This window comes from Microcebus murinus, chromosome 8, assembly GCF_040939455.1.
Source record: "Microcebus murinus isolate Inina chromosome 8, M.murinus_Inina_mat1.0, whole genome shotgun sequence".
NCBI lineage: Eukaryota > Metazoa > Chordata > Mammalia > Primates > Cheirogaleidae > Microcebus > Microcebus murinus.
In genome coordinates, this window is record NC_134111.1 from 99,228,528 (window position 1) to 99,250,734 (window position 22,207).

General features: G+C 45.8%; 1 protein-coding gene and 1 pseudogene across 1 annotated transcript; both read right to left on the reverse strand.

Annotated features, from left to right (window-relative positions):
* Positions 1–988: 988 nt before the first annotated feature.
* On the reverse strand, positions 989–2,073 carry LOC142872310 (transcription initiation factor TFIID subunit 8-like; annotated as a pseudogene).
* A 565-nt stretch (positions 2,074–2,638) lies between these two features.
* LOC105862885 (eukaryotic initiation factor 4A-III-like) lies at positions 2,639–3,692 on the reverse strand. Its single transcript, XM_076005381.1, has one exon. The coding sequence runs from the start codon at positions 3,682–3,684 to the stop codon at positions 2,725–2,727; it is 960 nt and encodes a 319-aa protein (XP_075861496.1). The 5' UTR covers positions 3,685–3,692; the 3' UTR covers positions 2,639–2,724.
* Positions 3,693–22,207: the final 18,515 nt, after the last annotated feature.

Genomic DNA, 22,207 nt, shown 5'->3' on the forward strand with positions numbered 1-22,207 from the left:
ACTTCCAGGTGTTTACAGGCATCTTTCTTCCTTCCGAGATCAAAGGATACCAGCCTGCCCAGCATCTTCCTTAAAAACTTCTTTTCTGGTGTGTTGAGTACATCCATCATGAAGCCATCTTTCCCCAGGACGCAGAGGTTGAGCAGATTCAGGTCTGCTTCCTGGAGAACACCTCAGCCTAGACTGCGGGCTTCTCGCAGCCCACCCCCACCGCAAGGTGGGAATGTGGCCTTCCGTCCACACCGGCCCTGCGGCAAACCAGCGAACCTTTTCAGCTTTCAGAAGACAAGGCCAAACCCAGCCCTCAGAATCCCACCGCACCAAATCCTTTTCCTACAGCTTAAAAATCTACGTCTCCTTTATCAGTCACAGCATAACACAGCCAACGCCCAGGCTCTTGTCAGAGAGCCCTCTTTTCCCGGGAGGGGCAGGACTTGGAAGTTCCCAAAGCACAGGCTCCACAGAGGGACAACAACTGACTGACCACAGAGGGGACAGAGAGCACACCCCACATCAAACGCCGACCAGAGGATCAGCGCCACTCTGGCATGTCACTGTCCTCCACATTGATGAGAATGTGATGAGCTTGCAACTCCTGCCAGCCCTGGGTCAAAGCTGTGACGTGTGGCCTCCTGTTGCCAGCGTGTTGAGGGGGCGCAGAGTCACTTCCATCAGCTCAGCAGGGCACTTGGAGCCCAAGCGAGGAGAGAAGTAAGAATGAGGTCCTGACATGATAAATTAGTGCGACAAATTGTGAGTCAACAAAAGGGATCCCGACATCCTGAAACACACCCCGGGCAGGCAGGCAGTGTTCTTGGTATTACAGCAAGCACGGCGGCAAAGAACCCTTCTTTCCTGCCACGTTCCCTGGTCTTCTGGGTTTCAAAGCAATCAAGTCCTATGATAATAAATGAAGTCCCCGGCTGCTGCTACACCCACGGTACATGCTCGCTGATTAAGAAGCCTCATTATTACCATCTTTTCCTCAACCCAAACATCCAGTGAAAACGGGTCATCTTAATATAAGGTTTGCTATTAAAATCATGTCCAATCACATCCGCAGCCTTGGCTCAGCCACAAAGAGGTCACTCTCTCTTCTGCCCTGCAGTGGCTTTAACTCCCCAGGGGGGTGGTGTCCGGGCCCGTGGACAAGCCAGGCTTCCTTCTCAGCTCACGAGAGGGACTTCTTCCTGCAGATCTTGGGTTTCTTCACAGGTCGCAGATAGGGGTTATCAATGAGGCTCTCCTCCCCGTTGCGGCTTCCTGACAAGGCGGGGTTCTGCTGCAGGACAGAAGTGTTCTCCTTCTCGGCTCCAGAATCGTCCGTACTGATATGAAGAGTGAGGTTCTCTGTGTCTGTCTGCTCATCCTGCTCCGAGGAATCCGTCTCTTCCATTTGTTGCATCTCCAGCTCAGACGGAAGAAGAGCTGTAGGGTAGGGGATGCTGAAAGGTCTGGCAGCCATCAATGGAAACGTGCTGACATCATCTTTGAAAAGACTCTGGGTCTCTCCTGTCTTGGCCATGAAACGGGCGAGTGCCCGCTCCACCTCGCGCCTCTGGGATGCAGCCTTCTCCCGCAGGCCCTGGGAGTCGGACACAGGCTGGCGGAAAGTCGGAGTTCCGATGTAGGTGTGGGGATCGGGGAACTCAGGACAATGGCTGGGGAGGTGTGGCGGGCGGGGTCGGTTCTGCCCTGCAGTGAGGGCCTTGGGGGTCACTGGCTGATTGGTCACTGGAGGAGCAGTGATGACCATCCTCTGAGACCGTTTTGCATAAGCTGGGAGAGTGTCCGCATTGAAACCCATCTCAACAAGTGTGACCACGATATCCGACAGTGCGGGCCGAGTCCTGGCTGTGTGCTCACAGCGAGACTTGGCACTCCCCCAATTTCTGAAGTGTAGCTCTGCAGCATCTCTGTCAATGTTTCCACGGATGCTTTTTCGGCGCTCTCAACCCCTGCCTCTGTGAGCAAGGAGCTCACAACCACTTGCAGTGTTCTCCTCCGGGCCAGATGGTAGTTATCAGCAGGGTTAGTAGTCTGTTTACTTCCTGATCTCGTTCCGGAGCCGCTAGCCCCGAGTCGGCCATGTTGCTCTGGCGTGGCGTGACAGCCCTTCTCTTAGAAGAACTGGGTGATGTGCCTAGAGAGCTCCGAGTCCTTGGGAGGCCGATAGTTAGATACATGATCCACTCGGATAGTTCGCCCTTTAATCTTTTTTTTTTTTTTTAAGTTTTAAGTGTTTAATGAAAAAGACTTGCAGCAATGCATTATTTACATGTGGATAAGAAAAGTCAGCAGCAGCAGCCTCGAGCTTTTCCTGGGGGCACTATGAGAAGGGATTTCACATAAACCCCTTTAATGGAAGCTGACCCTAAGTGTTTCCAAACAGGACTACAAAATATGTGAACCACCTCCAACCCACCTACAGCGCAGTGGGACTGTGTCTTCAGCTCAGATCGGCAGCGTCCACAGGCGTTTCATCCATCTGAGTGGAGCAGTACTGTTCAGTATCTCCGAGGATGCGGATGTCGTCGTTCTTTACAAAATTGATGGCCACACCCTGTCGACCATATCGACCTGATCTCCCAATTCTGTGTATGTACAACTCTCTGCTATTGGGCAGGTCGTAGTTAATGATGAGGGACACCTGCGGGACATCCAAGCCCCTGGCCCAGACGTCTGTGGAGATGAGCACGCGGCTGGCGCCGGCCCGGAACTCCTTCATGATGGACTCCGCTCCTTCTGCGGCATGTCTCCGTGCATCGAGGACACGGTGACATTGGCTTCTCTCATCTTCTCTGTCAGCCAGTCAACCTTCCTCTTGGTGTTACAGAAGATGACCGCCTGCGCGATGGTCAGTGTGTCGTAGAGATCACACAGGGTGTCAAACTTCCACTCTTCTCTTTCCACTGCCACAAAAAACTGTCTGATGCCTTCCAGAGTCAACTCATCACGTCTTACCAGGATGCGGATTGGGTCCGTCATGAACTTGGTGGTCATTTCCAGGATTTCACGGGGCAGCGTGGCACTGATAAGGACCACCTGTGTGGCCAGAGGCAGGTACCTGTACACGTCATAAATCTGCTCTTTGAAACCTTTATTCAACATTTCATCAGCCTCATCCAAAACCAACATCTTGATAGCTCGTGTCCTTAAACTTCTTCGACGAATCACATCAAAGACGCGCCCTGGTGTGCCTGCGACGACGTGCTGTCTGTAATCCAGCTTCCTGATGTCCTCGCCCACATTGGTGCCCCCGATGCAGGCATGGCACTGGATGTTCATGTAGTCGCCGAGAGCAAGCAGGCCCTTCTGGATCTGCACGGCCAGCTCTCGCGTGGGGGCCAAGATCAGAGCCTGGGTGTCAGGAACCTGAATATCCAAGCACTGAAGGACTGAAATACTGAAGGTGGCTGTTTTACCTGTGCCAGACTGAGACTGTGCGATGACGTCTCTCCCTTTAATTATCTGCTTGGTAGCTCGCTGTTGGATCGCTGAAGGGTTTTCAAAACCGTAGGCGTAGATGCCGCCCAGCAGGTCCTCCCGCAGGCCCATAGTGTCGAACGTGGGGGTCACGTCCACCTCCTCGCTGGTCTCGAATTCCACTTTGGTCATGTCTTCCTCTTTGAGCAGCCGCTTCCGCGCCCAGCCCGAGGTGGCCATCGTGGCCGTGGCCGCCATGATTCCAACCCGCTAAGACCGCCCTTTAATCTTGATTCCATTAAAATTGTCAACGGCCAGAATTGTGCTTCCCTGGTCTTCATAGCAGAGGAAGCAATCCTTTGGACTTCCCGGTCGTCTGGTCCCGCACGAGATTAATGTTAACAATCTCCCCATACTGTGAGAAAACACAGATGATGTCGCCTTCAGTCGATTCATAAGGAAGCCCTCCCAGGAAGACCCAGGCGCTGTCCTTGTACTCGGAGTGCCAGGACACCTTATCCGGCACCCCAAGCTGGACCTCTCGCTCATTCAGCTCGCTGGTCAGCTTCACCTTAAAGGGTTCATCTTAGCAGGTTCCCGGTTGTCCCAACTGCTCAGCTTCCACTCTTCTTCCCATTTTTATTTTCTTCTCTTCTCTTTCCCCTCTTTCTAGCGTTTCTCCTTTTTCCTCTTCTTTCCCCTCCCCCAGCCTCAAGCCTCATAACAAAAGCTGTACAAATAATGAAACCTGCCCTTCATATAAATCGAAAATTTTTTCTCACATCTTAATAGAGATTTCATGACATTTGAAATCGGCTTTTCATTATTACTAACACCATTCAAAAGAAGTTGCATGTGTATTTTTAAAACACATCTTCACACATAATCAAAGAACTGAAAATGAAAATGAGATTTTTGTTCACATGAGGCTAGCAATGCTTCACGCTGGCCGAGGTCTAGGGAGGAGAACATCCTCATGGGGTTTCTAGAAGGCAATTTGGCAACAAGTACCAAGGGCCTTACAAACAGCCTACCCTTTCACCCAGAGGAGCACAAAAGGCGACAGCTGCACTTCCTACCATCTGCAAATTGCAGTTGCCTGGGATCCTGAGAACTGAGAAAGTTCTAAGAACTAAGAAACTACGATTAAGAAAGAAGTTTTCCCCCTTTTCTTGGGCCCAAAGAAGGTTACATCTGGGGAGGGAGGAGGCTTAGTGGGCTTTAGGTAGAGACAACACGGTCAGCTCCAGCGGGAGCTGTGGGCAAACCCTCCAGGGACCAGCAGGCCAGGGCCCACAGAGAGAGGGAGGGCCCACAGGTGGGTGCAGCTTAGGTGCCAGGGGCCACAAACATGGTGACCCCTTTTGAGTGTTCCTCTGCGTTGAAGAGCTCTCCTGCCATCCCCAAGCCCTTAGTAGTAGTAGTGGACTAAAAGGCACAGCCCGGTCTCTGCCATGAGATCCAGAGGTCAGCTGCAGTGTGGCCATGCCCTGAGCTCTAGGTGGGATGTCCTGCCGCACGGTCTGGAGATGGCCAAAGCCACCCCAAGTTTACTGTGAGCTCCCAGGGCAGGGCTGCCGACACCTCCACGCCCCCTCTGCCTGCCGGCCTCTGCTCTTCTCACAGTGCCATCATGCTCGCCTGCCTCTTCCTGCGTCCCACCAAGACACCCTGCCTACAAGGCGGCCTGGGCCTTCCTGAAGTCCGGGGACTGCAGAGAGACAGGGGGATTTCACATCACAGAAACACAAACTTGGGGCTGTCAACTCAGGCATCTCCACAGCTGAAATGGCCCATGGCCACCCTGTCCCCTCCGGCCTGCCCCCACAGGCCCCAGCCGCTCGCTGGCGGGCTCCTCTCCACCCGCTGCTCCTGACCCTCCTCCTCCCCCTCCTCCTGCCTCCCTCAGGGCACCCGAAGCCTCCAGGTGGAGGCCCAGCCTCCCGATGACACTCCGGGGCCACTGTCCGCACTAACAGTTGTCAGGGTGTCCCCCCGGCTAAGCAGACCTCTGCCAGAGTGACAGTGATAATGTTCCCATCCCATGATGCTCGGGCCCGCCCTTGGGGGGCAATGGCTCCAGGAGAATGTGTGCCCCGGAAATGCTAGTTCCCAGGTGGCCGAGGGAAGGAGGGAGAGGTGGCTAGCGGAAGGGACCAGCAGCAGCCAGGGAGCCTTTGTGTGGATCCTGGTGTACCTCGGGGCTTCTGGGACGGACACAACACTGCCCCATCCAAATGCGTCCATGCACCCATCCCCAGGACCTGCGGATATGTTAAATTCCAAGGCAAATTAAGGCTGCAGATGGCATTAAGGTGGCTGATTGGCTGCCCTAACAATCCAGAGATCATCCTGGATTATCGTGGGAGGCCCAGTGTAATCCTAAGAGTTCTTAACGGTAGAAAGGAAGGCAGGAAAGGCAAAGGGATCAGATGCGGGAAGGACTCACCCTTCTGTTACTGGCTTCAGGGGGGAGGGGCCCGAGCTGAGGACTGCAGGCAGAGCAGCCTCTGAGCTCTGTCAGCACCTTCGTGTGAGCCCGGTGAGGCTTGTGTTGGATTCCAACCTACAAACTGTAAGATGATGAATTCGAATTGCTATAATACATTTTAAAGCCACTGATTATGTGGTAACTCGTTGCCACAGCAACAGGAAATTAATACAGCTTCTCAGTGCCCATCAGGGGAGGAATACCTGGTAAAAGTGTGCACGTCCCGTCCCGTGTCCCTGGGCTGGGGCCTCAGCAGGCAGTAAGGAGGGCATTAAAGGGCAGGATGGCCTAGGAAGCTGCAGAGGCTGGAGGCGTGCAGGGCACAGGGGCGCCCAGCGTGGACCTTCTCAAAGGCCACGAGCGTGAGCAAGCGTGGTCTGCATACAACCAGGAAGGGAGGGCCGGCAGCCCCAGGTCTCCTGCAGGCGCCTTCCCTGGGGCCATGCCCACAGCAGGTCCTCGGCCTCAGAGGCTCAGGGGTCTGACAGGCAGGCCTCGTGGCGCGAGCTCACTCTGAGAGCCATGGCTTCCAAGGCTGCAGGCCCACTGGCTTCCAGCTAACAGGACTCGGGCTCACTCAAGCCAAGAGACCCAGGAAGCCAAATCATAAGCAGAAGACTTCTGAGCAGGTTCCATGACTCGAATGTCATACAGCCCCTGCTAGGCAGCCCACCATCACACCCACATGAGGCCCTCCACATGCATCCTCCGGCCTGGTCCCAGCCCCTGACAGAGTGTCCCTGACACTCCTTTCTCGGCGTTTCTGCAACGACAGCCAAGCCTGCGTTCCAGCCCGGAAGCCACTCTGTCTCCTGAAGGGAACTTGGCTTAACTCTAGTCCACTTTCTGTCATTGTAAAGCTTAGCTCTCAGACCTCAGCCCCATTTCTCTCCTTTCTACGTCATCAGCAGAAGCTTCCAGTAGTTTCTGTGTGCTGACAACATTCCCCAACTTATTTATTTCTTGAAAAAATAAAAAAAATCCTTGGAGTCAGGTGCTGCTGGGGCCAGTCTGGGCCCCAAACTTTGTGGGAGTTTTACTTGTCTGCCTGCGTCCCAGAAGGCCGCAGAAAGCCACCTCCTCTCTTAGCGATGGAAGCCCCCCGCCCCAGAGGGTTGGTGACCAGGCACCTCACCCAGGTGGCACGTACTTTGTCAGTTTTGAAGCCTCTTGGGCTCCTTTTCCATTTTACTGTCAAAATCTGTCAGCCTCAGATTCTCTGCAGCTTCTGGGTTTTGTCACATGTGCCATCTTCTCAGCTCCCCAAAGAAAAGCAACCGTGAAACCCCCTCTCCCACCTGTCACCACAGAGTAGCTCTATGACCAAGGGATTTCACCCCTGCAAGCCCCACTCTTTCATCACGCGAGTAGTTACTGAGCACCGCGTGCCCAGCGGGGACTTTGGAAAGTTGCTAGAGATACGGCGGTAAACAAAACAAACCGAAAAATCTCTGCTCTCAAATGCTTACCTCCTAGTGGGAGGAAACATAAAATAAACAAATAACTAAAATATATAGAAGGTCAGATGACGAAAGGTGCCGAGAAGAAAATTAAGGCAGGGAAAGGGGATTGAACGTGACAGGAGCAGAGCTGAAATCTGAAATACAGTAGCCAGGGAAGGCGACTGCAAAGGTGAGCCACACTTGAGGAAGGTGACTTAGGTTTCTTATTTCTAACATGGGGTGATGGTAATAGCACTCACCTCATCAAATTGTTGCAAGGATTAAGTGAGTTAATAGGTACAAAGCACTTGGAATACTGTCTGACCTATTGTGAGTGATTCATAAATGTGGTGGCTGGACACAGTGGCTGACCCCTGTAATCTTAGCACTCTGGGAGGCTGAGACAGGCGTTTGAGCTCAGGAGTTTGAGACCAGCCTAAGCAAAAGTGAGAACCTGTCTCTACTAAAAAAATAGAAAGAAATTAGCTGGACAACTAAAAAATATATACATAATAAAGAAAAAATTAGCCGGGCATGGTGGCGCATACCTGCAGTCCCAGCTACTCGGGAGGCTGAGGCAGGAGGATCACTTGAGCCCAGGAGTTTGAGGTTGCTGTGAGCTAGGCTGACGCCACGACACTCACTCTAGCCCAGGCAACAGAGTGAGACTCTGTCTCAAAAAAATAAAAATAAAAAAATAAAAAAAATAAATATAAGCTATTGTTATGATCATTACTTTAACAAATACTTTCTTGAAGGCATTAGTGTTTTTCAAGCATCCAATTTAGTTAGTGCTGGAAGTTCAAAGTTGGTAAATATGGCATGCATGCCACTACACACTTTCAAAAAAAATTATTAATAACAGACATGACTAATCAATTACTGCATTCTTTCTCCCTGAGCCTAAAGTGCCTTAGGAATATTTCTTAAGATAGTCCTCTAGCAGTCCCCATCAAACAATTGGAACTGGCAGGTAAAAAGAAACTTATGTGCCATCCTTTGATGCAGTTGCATTAGGGACAGATTCATCTTTTGAATTCCTCCCCCTGTTTTGACCCCTTTCCTATGTGACAATAATTTCCTCTGTCACTGAGAGCTGGTGCCCCACCCGTACATCCTTTCTGTGAAATGATAATCTCCATCTGCTCTGAGTGGCAAAGGAAAGAATAAGTCACAATCCACTATGGAGGTTATGTAAAATAATACAAACAACCTTATGCTGTTAATTGTCTAATGATTTCGCACTGTTTCCTTAGGGATTACCAGTAGAAAGGTCTTGCCTTCCTACTTACCATCCTTCCTTGATGTGACAACAGGTCTAAGTCCTTCTTATGGGCACATATGACAGGGGATCAGATGCTCTTAGGAGAGAAAGTGGCTTTCACACAGACTCCTTGCTCTGCTATGTAACTGTGAAATTCCCCTAACCTAAACACAGGCCTTTTCTCACGGCACCTTCTCTTCAGCCTGTTCAAGACAGTTTAGTGCCTAAATTTGGTAGCACATTAGTAATATTACTACTCAGGGGCTTATTAAACATGAGCTCAATGGAATTTTCTTAGAATTGTGAAGCAAAACCAAATACAATTCAATATAGAGAACGATTGCACACACCCGTGATAGACCAGATGTCCATAAAAAAGATCAGCCAAGAAGGACTATTCTAGTGTGTTTAAGTTAAAGGCTTCCTAATTCTCCTCAAGAAGGAAGCTCAATGGTTAGAACACTGAGAGGACTTATTCTAGCCTTTTTCTGAAAGCAGGATTTTATTTTATTCCCTTTTTATTTTTTTTTAATATCAAACTTGTAGAAAAGTTGAAAAACAAACAAACACCCACTTACTGGTCACCAATTTTATACACACACACACATACACACACACACATATGACAGCTTTTTTGCTGAACCATTTAGAGTAAGTTGCAGATATATAGTTGCTTCACCCAAAAAATATTAGGTCACCAAGTATGAAATGTCCAGCTTCCTTAAGTACTAAGTTTGATGATTAATATCTGACATTCTCATTTTGCCACTTCTTATTTTTATTGTGAAGGTACATCCTCATTCTTTCAAATGCATGGCTTTTTGCTTGTGATTATCTTTCAAAATTTTTTAGAGTAATTTTTGTGAAACCATGGATAAGGCAAAAATTCCTGTTATTTTTTAATGTGAGTTCCATCATGGAACCAACGCTACACAGACAGCTCAAAATATCAGCAAAGTGTTTGGGAAGGATGTGGCTAATGAACACACAGTACATCAGTGGTTCCAGAAGTTCCATTCTGGTGATTTTAATCTTGAAAATGAGCCACATGGGTGACCTGAGACCAAGGTGGATAATGATGAGCTGAAACCTATAGTGGAAACAAATCCATCTTGACCTACGTGTGAATTAGCAGTAAGGATTGATGTTACTATTCCAACAATATTGGACCATTTGAAATAAATCAGCAAGGTAAAGAAGCTGGATAGGTGGGTTCTGCAAAAACTGAACAAGCATCAGAAGAGAAATCATCTCAAAGCTTGCCCTTTTTTGCTGTCATGACATAAAGGAGAACCATTTCTACATTGTATTGTTATGTGTGATAAAAAAATGGATTATTTTTGACAATCACAAGCATTTGGCACAATGGTTGGATAAAGATGAAATGCTGAAACATAATCCAAAACTAAATATTCATCAAAAAAAGCTAATGGTGTGTGTTTGGTGGTCCAGCGCTAGTATTATTCACTAGAGCTTCATGAAACCCGGTCAATCGACTACAGCGGATGTCTACTGCAACCAGTTGGATGAAATGACGAGATGCTTGCAATTAAGCAGCCAAGTTTGATCAGTAGAGACAGAACAATCCTCTTGCAAGACTATAGTCTCAGAAAACAATGCTTTTCAAACTACAAATGCTGGATTTTGAACTCTCTGTCATCCATCGTATTCATCAGACCTTGCACCAGCTGCCTACCACTTCTTCCAGGCTTTGGACCACTTCTTGAAAGGAAAAATATTCCATTCTCAGCAAGCTGTGGAAAATACCTATTGCAATTTCATGGTCACTAGCTCTCCAGGCCTCTTTGCTGCTGGCATAAACAAGCTACCATTACGATGGCAAGACTATGTAGATAGTTTAGGCACATACTTTGATTAATTGTACTTCTTGTTTGAGATATAGTAAACTAAACTTTTGATTTGAAATCGGATATTTCATATTTAGTGACCTAATAATTCATCAACATCTCCTAAAAGATGTTGATTCTCTTACATGACCACAGTACCATCATCACACCCAAGAAATTCAACATGACTACAATAATATATATACAGTCTGTATTCAAATTTCCCTAATTACCTCCAAAATGTCTTTTATATCCTTTAAAAATATGTATTATATTGTATGCAATCAAGGCTTACACACTGTAATTGACTATTTAATACATTTTTATCTAGAGCTATCTCCCACCTTTTTTGGTCTTTCATGACATTGTCATTTTGAAGTCTGATGGACTACTCCCCAATCTCTATTTGACTAATTGCTGCTGCATGATGTAATTCGATTAACCGTTTTAGACACAAATACAACATAAGTGATATTGCATCCTTCCTAATACAGTAGTCTCCCCTTATCCAAAGGGGATACGTTCGAAGTCCCCCAGTGGACGTCTGAAACTGCAGACAGTACTGAACTCAATTGCCGTTCATCAGAACACATTTCTATTCATGTCTTCCACCGCAAATGTAATGCCTTTTCCATCTTAACTAAGCACTTAGCACTCACTGTGGCTGTAACTTTCTCAGCTTGAAGTGCAATAGCAAAACGAGCACAAATTTCTTTTTCCTACTTCACAATTTCATGGATAGATTTATTCTCACTGTGGATTTTAGCAGCCTCAGCAAATGATTTTGAACTTTCACTTTTTCACTTCAAGGAAGCACTTTACAGTTCCTCTTTGGCATATCCTAATTGCCAGCATCACTATTTTTGTGCTTTGGAGCCATCGTTAAGTAAAATAAGGAAGACTTGAACGTAAGCACTGGGATACCATGACAGTAACCGAGTAACAGTAACGAGAGTAACAGTAACAGCTACCGCAACAGAGAACCAAGAAGGCTACTGAGTGACTACTGGGCAGGTGGCATCCACAGCATGAATACTCTGGACAACGGGATGATCCCCTCCCAGTCAGGACGGAGTAGGGCAGCGTGAGATTTCATCACACTACTCAAAACAGCACATGATTTAAAACTTATGAATTGTTTATTTCTGGAGTTTTTTATTTAACATTTTCTAACTGCAGTTGACCATCAGTAGCTGAAACCACAGATGGCAAAATCACTGATAAGGGGAGACTACTGTATGTCACAGCAGGAGGCACATAATGTTAGTTTGTCCCATTACTCGTAAATCTAACTTTGACCATTTAGTTAAGGTGACGTCCAACAGATCTTTTTGATGTAATTAATACATAATCTTCTCTGTGCAGGATGTATCCAGGGGGACAAAATACATAATCTGCAAAGTGACAGTTTGATACTGTGTAAATAGCCTGTGCCCAACAACCTTTCAATCCATGGCTTTAGCATCGCTTGATGATATGGACTGAATTGGTTATTACTAGCGTCTTCACAAAACGGTGATTATCTAGTTCTATCATTCCTTCTTTATTAGCTGGCATTCTCCCATGAAGACAAGCTGAAATCTGGGGTTTTAACTGTCATAATCACATTTACAACAGCAGGAACTCTTCCCCGGGACATGCCATGGTAAGCACAACGCACTGTGAAAAGAATACAGCCATTCCAAAAATGGAAAGTGCCAAATTTGTGGTCCCCAAAAGGGATGCCTTACAAAAATTAACAGGAAGATATCTAATCCCACAATTTTCTAGTAATAGTTAAAGATCAATCCTATGAGTTCTGTTTTGCACAATTTCTGAAAGAGCTGAACACACAGAAAAGAGATGTAAGTCTTCCCCTTTTATAATTGCTTTGAGAATCTGCTTTTTTCAGTCTAAAGAGTTCCCAAGCGAACAGCAGGGTGCGAGCTTCAGGCCTCAGCCTATGTCCAGGGCAGAGTCACATCTCCTGCGATAATCCCAATAATCCCGTCTCCAAGGGAGTTTCTGGGATCAGCTGCCGAGGGAGAAGGAAGAACAGAGCGGATGCTGCAGTACTCTATTAATGTAGCTACATCCATAAACCTTCACCCCCTAAATAAAAAGCCTGAGTACCTGGTTCTCTCTGCCAACGTTCTCTACCTCCTTCACTTCTGGGTTGGCCCTTTTCTTGCCCAGGGAAAAGCAAATAAACTTTTCTATCTCATTCTTTGTCTGGAGAAATCCTTCTCAAAACCCGGGTGCACTAGCTTTCTAGCTCTCCACCCTAACCATCCCCACTTCTCTTCCTCCTCCTCTCCCCCTTTCCCTCCAGCTGCTCCATGTATTGAGCACTTTGTTCGCTGCTTTATGTACATGAGATCATCTAGTTACTCCCAACCGCCCTATGAGATAGGTGATATCAGCCCCGGTTTTCAGACGAAACTGAAACACAGAAGCAACTTGCCCAAGGTCTCCCGATGAGTGGCAGCCCTGGGACTTGAATGCAGACCCATTTGACTTCAAAGGTCGTGTTCTTGCCCAGCCACATTCCTAAAACACTGTATTATCCTTTGCGTACACATATCTAACCATCACAGCAGTAGTTAAGTCTTGATTTTTGTTGATTGCTAAACAACTCTACATCCTTCCCTCTGAGTATTCACAATGCATAGTAAAGAGGCCAGGGAATTGCACCAAAATAGTGACTGTAATTTTATGGATTATTTTATTTTTGTCTTTATACTTTTCTGTATTTCCAAAGTTATCTACAATATACGAGCATTGCTTTTGTGAAATATATATACATACATACAAACACTATATATACAGTGTTTACTATATAAATATAAATATATATATATATATACACACACATATATATATAGTGTTTGCAAAGAGAAAAAAGGGCAAATTTCTAGATGTCAGATTCGGAAAGTCTCTTTGTGGGGATTGCCTGTCCCTATTAGGGTCAGGATCACAGGGTAGACCCATGGGCACATGCCTGGGCTTATGTGCTAGCAAGAGGCAATGTGGAAATATATACATGACAAGTTCTACAGCAGACCAACTGGAGGAAAGAATCCAGTTTGCCTGATGGTCCATTTTCCCAGAGCCCTAATCACAAACTGGCCTCGTATAAGACTGCAGGCAGCTATCAAGGTCAGAGAAGCCTGAGCCTTGGACGTCAAAGTGTTTACAAAATACCATCAAGACAAGGAAACACACAGGAAACAATTTTTGAGAAGGACAAGATAAGAAATACGCTCAGTGCCAGAATAACAGAATTGGCCATCCACTGAGAAGGTCAAATACAGAAGTTACTGAGGCTTCCAGAAATTTCTAAAAGGGAAGTCAGAATCACAGACCAGAAAGTGATTACTCTAAGAGCTTTTAATAATAGATTCTGGGCCTTTGTAACCTGTTTCCCATTTTTGTTACTCCATAGATGTTGTTCTATAGTCTCCAGCAAAGAAAAAAAAATGCCTTGGAAAGGGAAAAAGAAGAATTAGTAAGGAGATGGAATCCCAGTACAAACCCTGTATGCTTCTGAATGACAAAACGCCACCATGTGACAGCTCTGACAGTAAAGAGCTGAGCAAACTGAGAATCGACAACGTCCTTACATCCCCCAGAGAACTGAAGTCACCGGGCAAAGTGCCCACCCTGACAGTGGAAGAGAGAGAGGACCGCGACTTACCTACCAGGACGGAGCCGCCACTGCCGCCGGCAACTTGCAGGAGCCCTTCACCGGAGACTGAGGGATTGCTGCAGGCTGGGTGTGGACCAGCGCAGGAGTTCAGAACTCCTGGGGTCCCAGTCTCGGAGCGATCTCACATTTTCCTGGGGTTTATCTCCGGGAGCACCGCCAGGTTCTCACTGTGAAGTTGGGAGAAAAGTGCCCATGCTTCAGGCAAGGGCTGGGGTAAAGTAACCGTTTTAAAACACGCCCAGGGAAAAAGTAACCATTTTGAAAGCCCAGAGCATTCTGCTCTCCTCCACAAAGGCCTGCCGGCAAAGGACACTGCTTTGCCAGGCCTTATCTGCCTTAGGGAAAGGGCGGGGAGCCCACTCCAGCCCCCTCTGGCCTCCCAGTCTCCATCAGGAGAGAAAAAGAAAGGCCACAGCCCAGGGACTCAGGCCCTCTGAGGTTTAATTACAAGATTATAGAGCACTCCCTCCCCTCCCAATACCTTATGGTATTAGTTTCCTAGGGCTGCCATACTGAAATATCACAAACTGGGTGGCTGAAACAACAGAAATTTGTTATCTCACAGTTCTGGAGCCTGGAAGTCCCAAACCAAGGTGTGTCAGGGCCACACTCTCTCTGAAGGTGCCGGGGAAGGACCCTTCCTCGCCTCCCGGTTTCTGATGGCTGCGGGCAATCCTCAGCATCCCTTGGCTTGTGGCTGCATCATTCCAATCTCTGCCTCTACCGTCCCATGGCCTCCTCTAAGTAGAGGAGACAAAATTTGACCTCTGCCCTCCTGTGTCTGGGAATTAAACTGACATAGACAGATGAACAAGAGAAAAGTATACAAATGTACTTAAGTTTTATGTGACAGGGGCCCTCATAAGAAAATTGTCTCAGTCTGTTTTGTGCTGTTATAACAGAACACCACAAACTGGGTAGGTAATGTATAAAGGACAGATATTTATTTCTTACAGTTCTTGAGGCTGGGAAGTCCAAGATCAAGGTGCCAGCAGGTTCATTGTCTAGCAAGGGTCCAGTCTCTGCTTTGGGCACTTTGAATGCTGTGTCCTCCAGAGGGGATGGACGTTGTGTCGTCACCTGGCGGAAAAGCAGCGAAGATGATCTCACTCCCACAAGACCTCTTCTCTTATAGCAGCTTCGATTCGTTCAAGAGAGTGGAGCCCTCAGGACCCAAGCACCTCCCATAGGTCCCATCTCCCAGCACTACTGCATTGGGAATTCTTTCCAACTCATGAAATTGAAGGAACAGCAGAAATCAAGATCCAGAGAAGCAGTTAGAGTCTACTGCATTGGGCAAAGCAGGGGAAATGGTGATAATGTGAGAAGGCAAAGGGGCCAGGGCTAGGGTGGTTAATTGGCTGCAAAAGTGATGAGGAAGACTGGGTTAGTTTAACAAAGTTTGTACAGATTTCTCCCAGCTTCAATTTTTTGTCCTTGATGATAAGAACATTACTTTCCTCCTGGTATAAGGAGGACGTCTTCCTATATAGGGTTTTGTCTCCTGCTTTCAGAAAGAAAAAGGGGCAACCTTTTGTGCCTGCTATGTAAGTGCCTTTAGTGCAAAAAAACAGATGAACAAGAGGAAAGCATATTGTTTTGGCAGTTTCTTACAAATGTGAACTAAAATAAAATCTTAAGCCCCCCACCCCAGCCAACTGTATGGACTCCCTCTTGGCCAAGAGGACCCCCCCAAAAAAACACAAAAAACCTTAAAGCTGAGTTGCCGGCCATGAGGAAAAAGGAGTTCAGACACACCTAGTTATGCCCTGTCCCCTTTTGGAGTTATTTTTGTAACAAGAAGATACAAAATCAGTAACAAGCAAACAGTCCAAGGCTTTAGACAAAGTTTCATTTCTTTAGCCAAATGCAAATCAAAGAATCTTTAAAACTACCTATAACCTGTAATCCCCTGCTTCAAGATGTCCTGCCTTCTAGCACTCTGGGAGGCCGAGGCGGGTGGATCACTCAAGGTCAGGAGTTCGAGACCAGCCTGAGCAAGAGCGAGACCCCATCTATACTAAAAATAGAAAGAAATTAATTGGCAAACTAAAAATATATATAGAAAAAATTAGCCAGGCATGGTGGCACGTGCCTATAGTCCCAGCTACTCGGAAGGCTGAGGCAGAAGGGTTGCTTGAGCCCAGGAGTTTGAGGTTGCTGTGAGCTAGGCTGACGCCATGGCACTCTAGCCAGGGCAACAGAGTGAGACTCTGTCTCAAAAAAAAAAAAAAAAAAAAAAAGATGTCCTGCCTTTTTTGGCCAGACTAATGTATATCTTCCATGTATTGCTTTATGACTTTACATGTAGTTCTTGTCTACCTAAAATGTATAAAACCAAACTGTAATGGCACGACCACTCGCTCAAGGCTTCTTGGGCATGGCTGCCTGGACCCTGGTCACACATATTCGGCCCAGGATAAACCTCTTTAAATTATTTTACAGAGTTTGGGTCCTTTTCCGATGACAAGGCTAAAATAGTTGTACTACACAATATAGCAATTGTGCTCCTAGGTAATTACCCAATTGCATTGGAAACTTATGTCCACACAAAAATATGCATATGAATGTTTATAGCAGCTTTATTCATAATTCCCCAAAGCTACCAAGATGTCCTTCGATAAGTAACTGGATAAAAAATTATGGTGCATCCATACAATAGACTATTATTCAGCCATTTTTTAAATGTGCTATCAAGTCACAAAAAGGAGTAACCTTGAATGCATATTGATAAGTCAAGACAGTTTGAAAAGGCTAAATGCTGTACAATTCCAACTATACAACATTCTCGAAATGACAAAACTAAAGAGAGAGTAAAAAGATCAGTGTCAATACTTGCCAGGGGTTCACAGTGAGGGAGGTATGAACAGGTAGAGCCCGGGGGACTTTGAGGACAGTGGAACCGTTCTGTAGGATGATGTACCGGTGGATTCGTGACATCATGCATTTGTCAAAGCAGCTTTGCACAACACAAAGTGAACTCTAATAGAAACTACGGACTTTAGTTAATAATACCAGTTCCTTTTTATTTTTTCTTTCTTGAGACAGGGTCTCACTCTGTTTCCCAGGCTGGAGTGCAGTGGCATTATCGCAGCTCACTGCAACCTCAAACTCCTGGGCTCAAGCGATCCTCCTGCCTTAGCCTCCTGAATGGCTGAGACTACAGTCACTTGCCACCACACTTGGCTAATTTTCCTATTCTTTTACAGAGTTGAGGTCTCACTATGTTGCTCAGGTTGATCTTGAACTCCTGGCCTCAAGCAATCTTCCCACCTCCCAAAGGGCTGGGATTATAGGCATGAGCCAGGAGGCCCAGCCTGGTTCATTAAGTTTTGACAAATGTACCACGCTAATACACAATGCTAATAATAGGGGAAACTGTGGGGAGGGGAGGGAAGCATATGGGAGCTCCCTGTACAACCTGCTCAATTTTCCCATAAAACTAAAACTGTTTTTAAAAACAAAATCGTTTTTTTAAAACCACCATAAACAAAGTCAAAAGATAAATGTGGAACTGAGAAAAAAAAAAAAAAAAGCCCTCCTAAATCATATCACAAACACATCAGTGAGAAAAGGCTAACAACCCAACAGAAAGGGAGGCTGGGGTGCAGAAGAAACAGTTCTCATAGAAGGAGACACATGTGATATTTAAACGATGGAAAATTGCTCAAGCAACGTCACTCTTAATCAGAAACATACAGGATGAAAGCTATACTGAGGTACCATTTTTCTCCATCAGATTGGCATGCATCCAAAAGCTTGGAAACACACTATGTAAATAAGGCAGGGGAATGCTAGTCTCAGGCGTCCTCAGTGGAAATGTAAATGGGCATAACCCTAATGGAGAAAACCTCGGTAATATTAATCAAGATTAAAGCTGTGCAGACCTTTTGATCCTGCAGTTCTACGCTAAGGATGCATCCTAGAGATACACTCGCATGTGGAATGACAAGTCCACAGAGCTATTTACTGCTATGTCATTTATGGCAGCAAAAGAGAAGAAACCACTCAACTGTACGTCATTAAGGGGATGGTTAAAAAATGATGGGACATCCATGTAAGGAATGCAGTTGTAAGAAAGAGGAAGCACCTTATGAGCACACATGGACAACCTCTAAAATATATTGTGAGAAAAAAAGCACAAAGAAGTGTGTTTGGTACACTATCGTTTACGTAAAATAAATAAAAAAAAAGAAAGAAAGAAACCAAAGACCATTTATCCTTCTTTGCTTGTAAATGTATGAACAGTCGCCAGGAAAATGTCTTTGCAAGGATTCATGTGAAGATGGAAACATGTTGCCTTCAGGGAGAAGCACCAGGAACCCTGAGGATGGAATGGGAGTGATACCTATTTTGAAGGGTACACGTTTTTATTGTCTTTTGGATTTTGTACTGCAGGGGTCTGTGTTGGCTCCTTTCTCCTCTGCAATCCGGGGACAGAGGCCAGACTGTGGATAAGGATGCAGCCGCAGCAGCGCCCTGACAAAGGGAGAAATCCTCATGGGACGATGATGGTGGCCTTGGGGCACCTGTCAGCACAAGCGTGCTTTTCATAAGCGCCAAATCATCTTCTCTGGTTATGAGACAGGGAGTCACAAAGGAGAGAAGATTCCCATGGTCTGGGAGGGAGAAACTAAGTCAAATATGAATAGCCCACAGGCCCCCCATGGCCCCATGAGCTGCTGCGGGTCTGCAGTGATCTGTGCTCTACCACCCAAAGGCCTCCCGTTTGGGGCAGCTACCCAGCGCTCCCGTCCTCTGTTCTTCCTGCGTGCTACCCTGAGCCTTCACCAAAATGCAACTCAGTCTCCGCATTCAGGGAAACCAGATTTTCAGCTCCGCCTTCTGCCTTAGGAAGGCCAGAGAGCCAAATGGCAGCTTCACCTCATTTCTGGCCTCCCTGAAGCTAGCAAGGTCAAGGACTGGGTGGTCACATATGTGACCACCGTATGGAGTCTGAATGTCATCTGGAGTCCCAGTGAGGCAGTCCATTCTGCCTCAGTGTCAAAGCTGAATGTTCCATTTCAAATACAGTTAAGCATGCTAGGTGTAACAAGGGGTGACAAAATCTCTTTTATATGCTTTCGTTTTTGAAGTTCTATCAGTCAATTGAAGTATAAATGTATAATTATTATCACTGGAGTAAAATGCTGCAATAATTAATGATGATTGTGAAAGGTACTTATTTTATGTTCCAAAATAGTTATTAAGATCTTCCCAACAGATAAATTGGGAAGTAGATTGATGGTTATGTTAACTGTAACAAGAACAATGTATCCTTTATGATGCAACATGTAATATAAAGATTTAAATGAGACTATTAAGGAGAATAGTGACATTAAATTCAATAATTCTGATTCTTATAAAATTATTTGGTGTACTTGCATTTGTAACATTAAACTAAATAACCCTTAGGATGCCTACTTAATACTTAGTTATACAGTTCAGTTACACATTTAGACTATAAGTCATTCAAGTAAGACCCCAATTTGGTAATTCTTTACATCTCAAAATTTTACAATAAAGACAAACTCCAAAATCGTGTAAAAAAAATTCCTTGTGGGCCGGGCGTGGTGGCTCACGCCTGTAGTCTTAGCTCTCTGGGAGGCCGAGGCGGGTGGATTGCTCAAGTTCAGGAGTTCGAAACCAGCCTGAGCAAGAGCGAGACCCTGTCTCTACTATAAATGGAAAGAAATTAATTGGCCAACTAATATATATATAAAAAACTAGCTGGGCATGGTGGCGCATGCCTGTAGTCCCAGCCACTCAGGAGGCTGAGGCAGGAGGATCGCTTGAGTCCAGGAGTTTGAGGTTGCTGTGAGCTAGGCTGACGCCACGGCACTCACTCTAGCCTGGGCAACAAATCGAGACTCTGTCGCAAAAAAAAAAAAAGAAAAAATTCCTTGATATGTTCTGATAAGGGATTAATAAGCGGAATACATAGAGAACTCCTAAAACTCAAAAACAAAAAAAGCCTAACAACCCAATTCAAAAATGAGCAAAGGACTTGAAGAGACATTTCTCTAAAGAATGGCCAATAAGCACATGAAGAGATGTTCGAACATCCCATTAGGGACGTGCAGATCAAAACTACAATGAGGCACCACTTCATATCCATTATCTATTATCAAAAAAAGAAAAAGAAAACAGAAAATAACAAGTGTTGATAAGGATGTGGAGAAATTGGAACCCTTGTACTGGTGGGAATGTAAAATGGTGCAACCACTATTGGAAACAGTAGAGCATTTTCTCAAAAATTTAAAAATAGAATTACCATATGACCCAGGAATGCCACCTCTGGGTATATACACAAAAGAGTTGAAAGCAGGGTCACAAACAGATATTTGTACACCCATGTTTATAGCATCATCATTCACAACGGCCAGCCCAAGTGCCCACTGATGGATGATGGATAAACTAAATGTGGCACATACACATAAGGGAATATTACTCAGCCCCGAGAAGGAAGGAAATTCTGACACATGCTTCCATATAGATGAAGCTTGAAGACATAATTCTAAGTGAAATAAACAGTCACAAAAAGACAAAGAGTATGTGATTCCACTTTTAAGAGGTCCCTACGGTAGTCAAACTCATAGAGACCGAAAGCAGAATGGTGGGCTGGGGGGGAGGAGGGAATGAAGAGGTTCAGTTTCGCGGTATGAGAAAAGTTCTGGCACTGGTGATGGTTGCACAATATGAATGTACTTAATACTGCTGAAATGTTCACTCAAAATGGTTTAAATGGCAAATTATGTATATTTTACTACAATTTTTAAAAATAGTTTTTAAATGCATGATAGAGTGACCATATAATCTATTGTCCAAACTGGAACACTCTGGGAAGTGAAAGTAGATGTTTTTTTATTCACTACACTTGGACTCCCAGGATACAGGAGACTGCCCTGGACAGTCCAGATATTCCCAAATCTCCTGCTTCTTCTCTAATATCAGTTGTGAGTGAGTGCCTTGTTGGTCTGGCAAACGTTCAGGAGGATGACTATGAATGAAATCTCACAATCAACAGTGCCAAGAAATAATTATTCCTGTTCTATAATGTGAAACTTTTAAAAATGTGGCCACTAAGTTTTGTAAAAAATAAAATTGGCACAGGCGGGGCACGGTGGCTCACACCTGTAATCCTTGCACTCTGGGAGGCTGAGGCAGGAGGTTTGCTTGAAGTCAGGAGCTGGGGGCCAACCTGAGTAAGAGTGAGACCCTGTCTTTACAGAAAAAGAAAAATCATCCAGGTGTGTTGGTGCGTGCCTATAGTCCCAGGTACTCGGGAGGCTGAGGCAAGAGGATCCCTTGTGCCCAGGACTTTGAGGCTGCAGTGCTATTAATATGATGATGCCACTGTACTCTAGCCCGGGCAATGGAGAGAGTCTCAAAAAAATAAAAAATAATAATAAAGTATTAAAAAATAAAATAAGCACAATAACTTTGGGCTAATTTCAGATTCATAGTTTTATCCCAGAAGTCCATTCTATGCCAGGATGAGTGGCATTGCTGGATGTTTGCATGGGGGAACCACCTTTGCTTTCCTGCCTCAGTCTCCCCTGTCCCCTCCCATGGTCTCTCCCATCCATCCTCTAAGGTGGGGCGTACACAAACGGCCCTCCTCTTTCCAGTCTCTCCTGATCCACCCTGCAGAATTTCCCCACTCCCAGACTCCTCTGGTGCTTTACGTGGCATGAGGATAACACGAGATGAGACCTAGATTAACTGGTCAATTAATTAACATCTCCTCGGCTGCCAATTGTGAAAAATGCCATAATTAAAATGATCAACCAGCCATAAAGGAAACCACCTTGGACCTCTCCATGTAAACTACCTGGGCAGTTCCTTGGGTTTTTCAGGAGTTTGTCAGGGTCTAGAGGCTGAGGCGTGAAGAAAGAACCTGATTTGATTCTTGGCTGTGGTAGGAACCAATATTAGTCTAAGTGCTTTTCATAGACAGGAATGTAACAAAAAATGGTTTGAAAAAATGGCAAAAATATTTTATGTCTCTTTAAACATCCCCCACTCCCTTCGGAGAACCAGGACCTG

Bases quoted from the DNA above. Each gene is read 5' to 3' on its own strand.
- LOC105862885 (XM_076005381.1), bottom strand. From the start codon at position 3,684: ATGGCGGCCACGGCCACGATGGCCACCTCGGGCTGGGCGCGGAAGCGG.